The sequence below is a fragment of the Typopeltis vanoorti genome, chromosome 26 (genome assembly GCF_054136105.1).
Source record: "Typopeltis vanoorti isolate ZY-2024b chromosome 26, IOZ_Tvanoo_1.0, whole genome shotgun sequence".
Lineage (NCBI taxonomy): Eukaryota > Metazoa > Arthropoda > Arachnida > Uropygi > Thelyphonidae > Typopeltis > Typopeltis vanoorti.
In genome coordinates, this window is record NC_143574.1 from 13,706,025 (window position 1) to 13,710,595 (window position 4,571).

Here is a 4,571-nt window from a genome sequence, read left to right on the forward strand (position 1 = left end):
GATCGTTGCTGTATATTTTAGCAGTATTAAGTGCAAACTGAAAAACTGTAATTCACAAACAATTATTTCATTTATAATCAATAAAATTGTTAAGAAAGTTATTGCTGTTGTCACCTTTATTATTTTTCTAGCTTATTGAATCATAGATATCTCAGTTGTAAATGTTTAGGGATATTGGGCTTCTCTATTTCAGAAGTTTGGTGGGCGGATCATGAAAGCGATCTGGTATGGCTAATGCCATACGGCGTTGTTGATAGTGTTTATGATATATCTGTTAAGAGGTGTGTATTTACGGTTGTGACAGTTTTGTTATATTTACTGTGTAGTTAATTACTTTAAAATGTTATACTGTAAGTGGATTCGTAATACAAGTGTTTTAACAGCGACATCCCGCTATATTTATAGCAGTTTTTTTGTAATTTAACCAATGGCAGCTATTAGGCATTCTCTTCAAAAAGAAGTATTTTTACCAAACGATGAAAGACTTGTTGGTGTTGCCAATGTTGCAAAAGCCAGTAAAAAGAAGAAAACGGCCTTTTTATGTGCGGTTGTTACAACCGAGAAACCCGTTAGTGTTAGTATATGCCAGGTTAAGAAATCTGATAAGGATATTTATAAAAAGAAAACTACATGGCTACTTCGCGATTTGACTGTCGTAGACGGTAAAGATGAGTTTAAAGATACAGCTGAATTCGATCTTCACTTTGAACGAGTGTATAAATGGGTTGCCAGTAGTGTATCTGAGAAATATGCATTTATTGGTTGTTTATGGAAATTGTGTTGTCTTCATCTTCCAAGGCAAAAACCAACTTTCAACAATATTCCAAAACAGTGGCTTGAGGATGTCACACCAACTAATCAGTTGGCTACTACTCAGCAGCTGGGAGAAGGTGCTATTTTGGAAACAGAAGATTATCAAGCTCTTTCAGCACATGAAGAAGCCGACTTGGAACATTTAATGAATCAGTATGATTTTGTGATATGTAATGCAGAAGCGTTTACAGAACAGTTAGCAAAAGAGCTTGCTGCTCTTGATGCAACAAATGTTCATACCATTATGGCATCAGAACAGCATGTACAGCATCTTATGGGTGTCCTTCAGACAGCAATTGATGAGGTTACACGATTAGAAGATCGCTTAGATTTGTATGATGACCTGTTAAAAAATGTTAAAGATTCAGTATTACGAATGGAAGAAAAGGATTCTCTAATACATATTCAGAGTATGAATAATGAAAAACTTTACAAAGAATTACATAGTTTTATTTCACAATTGAATTTAGATCACAATCATCAAGTTGCTCTTTTAGATGGAGATTTAAAAACTCCAGAAGGAATAAATGCTTGTGTTTCTGCAGCAAAAGCCCTCCAAGAAAAGATGAATGCTCAAATTCATCCTAGTCTTACCAAAATGACAGCATATCAAGACCAAAAGAAACTCTTTGATAAACTAAGAAATAAATTTACAATAAGGCTCTCTTATCATCTTAATAATGTATTTCTTCAATTAGGTAATGAATATGGAGAAAACTTAAGTTTTTTTGCCAATGACCTAACTCTTCCAAAGCACACATCATGCCACCAAGAATTAATGCCATATATGGACCTTATGAAATGGCTGAAAGCCACTGATAATTTGAGCTATTCAAAACTCACCAAAGTTTATATCTCATCATTAAGTAAGCTATATGAAAAAGAAATTAAAGGATTGTTTGAACTTGCTAAAGATAAAATATCCAGCAGAAGTGGCATTGATAAGGATAAAAAAGGAAAAGTATCTGGATCTAACCAAGATTTAGGCGTAAAATCATTAGTCAAGCCTAGAACATTTTCTTTACTAGGTATGGATCCAGAGCAGTATGGATCAGATTTGGATTTAGCTGAGTGGGAAGTATTTGATAAATTATTTGAAAGACTTTTAAGTACCCTTGAACCAGTATGCTTAGCAGAACAAGAATTTTGCATCCAGTTCTTTGGATTAGGATCAGATCATTCATCAGGAAATAATCATCAGATCATTTATAAAGGTGACCTTTTAAGTCCTACTCCAAGTGGCATTAGTCTTAGTAGAACAAGTAGTGAAGAAGTCTTAAGTACAACTCAGAAAACAGAAAAACAGATCAATGAAGAAGTTAGACGAATGATGGGGGAACTTTTTGCTGTTTTAGAATCAGAATTGCTCAGTTTCATTTCTTATTATGATAAAATGGATGGGTTCTATTCAATGTATGTTTTGGTACGCCTTAGTCAGCATGTAATGTCAGCACAAGATGCAGGCTCTTTTCTGAGTAAAACATTTGCTAATGTTCTTGTACAAGCTAAAAGAGATTTTGATAAATTCATGCAATCCCAAATAAAGTCAATTGAAGAAGCAAAAGTATCAAAGAAATCAAAATGCGGCATCTTGCCATTCATAACAAATTTTGAAGATTTTGTTAGGCAAGCAGAAGCTACATTTAAGGGATCTGATCGCCGGACAGACTTAGAGAGATGGTATGTTAAGTTAGTACATGCTATGTTTGAAGCTATTATTTGTATTGCTGCAGATCATCAAAAAACTCCCCAAGAAGTTATCCTTATGGAAAATTTTCATCATTTATATAAGTTGTTATATCAGCTGAAAATTTCATGTTTGGAAAGAGAACGTAAAGAAGCTAAACAGAAATATAATGAAGCACTCCAAGCATATGTGATTCATTATTTTGGAAGACCTCTTGAAAAATTAAATTTGTTTTTTGATGGTGTTAAAAGCAAAGTTGATCAAGGTGTGAAAGAAAATGAAGTTGGTTATCAGTTGGCATTTAGTAAGCAGGAATTACGTAAAGTAATTAAAGAATATCCTGGTAAGGAGGTAAAAAAAGGACTGGAGAGCTTATATAGAAAAGTAGAAAAACATTTGTGTGAAGAAGAAAATTTATTACAAGTAGTGTGGCATTCAATGCAAGATGAATTTATCAGACAGTATAAATACATTGAAAGCCTTATTGATAGGTGTTATCCAGGAGCCATGATTAAGTTGGAGTTCACAATAGAAAATATACTTGATTTTTTTTCAGATATTGCCCAGTCACACTGACGTTCTCAAATAATACTGTTTTAGATACCCGTGTGTTATCTTCGTACTGTTTTTTTTTTTTTTTTTTTTTTTTTGAAGTATTGTATATTTGATGTATATATTGCAAGAATTTTGAACTCATAAATTTGTTGTGCTGTTAAACCAGAATGAAAGATATTAAATGAGTTTCCTTTGCATAATAATTTTCACAATTCATGTAATGGCTTCAATGAGAGTACCTTCACTGACCATGTGTTCTCAAAATATCCACATATTGCATATCCTCCTTTCTTCCTACCAGTATAGCCATATTCTATTTCATTAAATCATATACAGGGTTTCTACAAAAAAAAAAAAAAAATGCTAGTATTTTTAATGCAAAGATTTTTAAATTAAGCTACAGCCAGTTATCTAAACTTAAAATAGTTCAGCAACTACCATTCAGATCAGGTGTCAAGTTGGTGATTCATTGTGCATGAGTATGCATATCTCAGGCCAATCCACCTGATAATAGTTGGTCGAGTTGGTGATTCATCGTGCATGAGTATGCATAGCCAGCAAAGGTTGGTCGATTGGTAGAGCCTCTGCTATTAATGGCTCTCACAAAAAGTTAAGCAAGCTTGAGCATGGTTAGTAGTTTGAAAGGATTCAATCTTTCGATGCTGTTGGCACACTCTCCCTCGATGAGTCTTTGGACTCCCTGGAGGTGTCACATAATAATAATAATTATATCTCAGGCCAATCCACCTGATAATAAAATATATCAAATGGTGGTAGTGTGATCCATTTAAAGAGACTAGTAGTGTTGAGAAACATAAATTTACAACATGTGCCAAGAACTTTCGATTTCCCATTTCTCAAATGGGTGGTTGGGTAAAAAGATTCCAGTTTCCTGGCCTTGTGGTTCTGACCTTATGTTCTCAGATTTCCTATACAGTTATATAAAGGATAAGGTATATACAATCAAAAGTATCTTAACTCTTGTGAAGTCAAAGATGCTGTAATGGTACATAGTAAGAGATTTGTACAGTGAATTTATGCTGAGATGCATGTGAAGCCAGTGAACTAGTTGACCCAAATAAAAAAAAAACCTGATTATGCAAACTGGCCTGTACAATATATATAGGGTATATATATATATATATTATTTTTTTTAGTTTTATTTTTCTAAAATATTTGTTACTGCCATACTGTACCATTTTCAATAAATATTTGTATTTCAAATATCAGCAGTCTTTTGTAGAAACCTGATGTATATATATCACTGTGATACATATTGTTTTCATTGTCAAACGCTGTCAATCCAGAGCATTATTAACCCCTAATCTTTATATAGTAAGGACCAGCAGTGGCATTTCCTTGATAGTTGGTCATAGATTGCAATTTTTTTTTCCCATGAGAAGATCGGTTTTTTTTTAATTAACTTTTTGTTTACTATTATTTTTATTTACTGTTAAAAATGATTATGCTGATAGGTAATAATTCAAAAAGGAAATTGTTAAAATGATAGTGATAA

The 4,571-nt window shown here is 32.9% G+C and overlaps 1 protein-coding gene across 1 annotated transcript; it reads left to right on the forward strand.

Annotated features, from left to right (window-relative positions):
* The first annotated feature begins 221 nt into the window (after positions 1-221).
* Positions 222-3,221, forward strand: Sec3 (exocyst complex component Sec3). The gene has a single exon (XM_090414974.1). It carries the CDS (start codon positions 428-430, stop codon positions 3,074-3,076), a length of 2,649 nt encoding a protein of 882 aa, XP_090271100.1. The 5' UTR covers positions 222-427; the 3' UTR covers positions 3,077-3,221.
* The last annotated feature ends 1,350 nt before the right edge of the window (positions 3,222-4,571 follow it).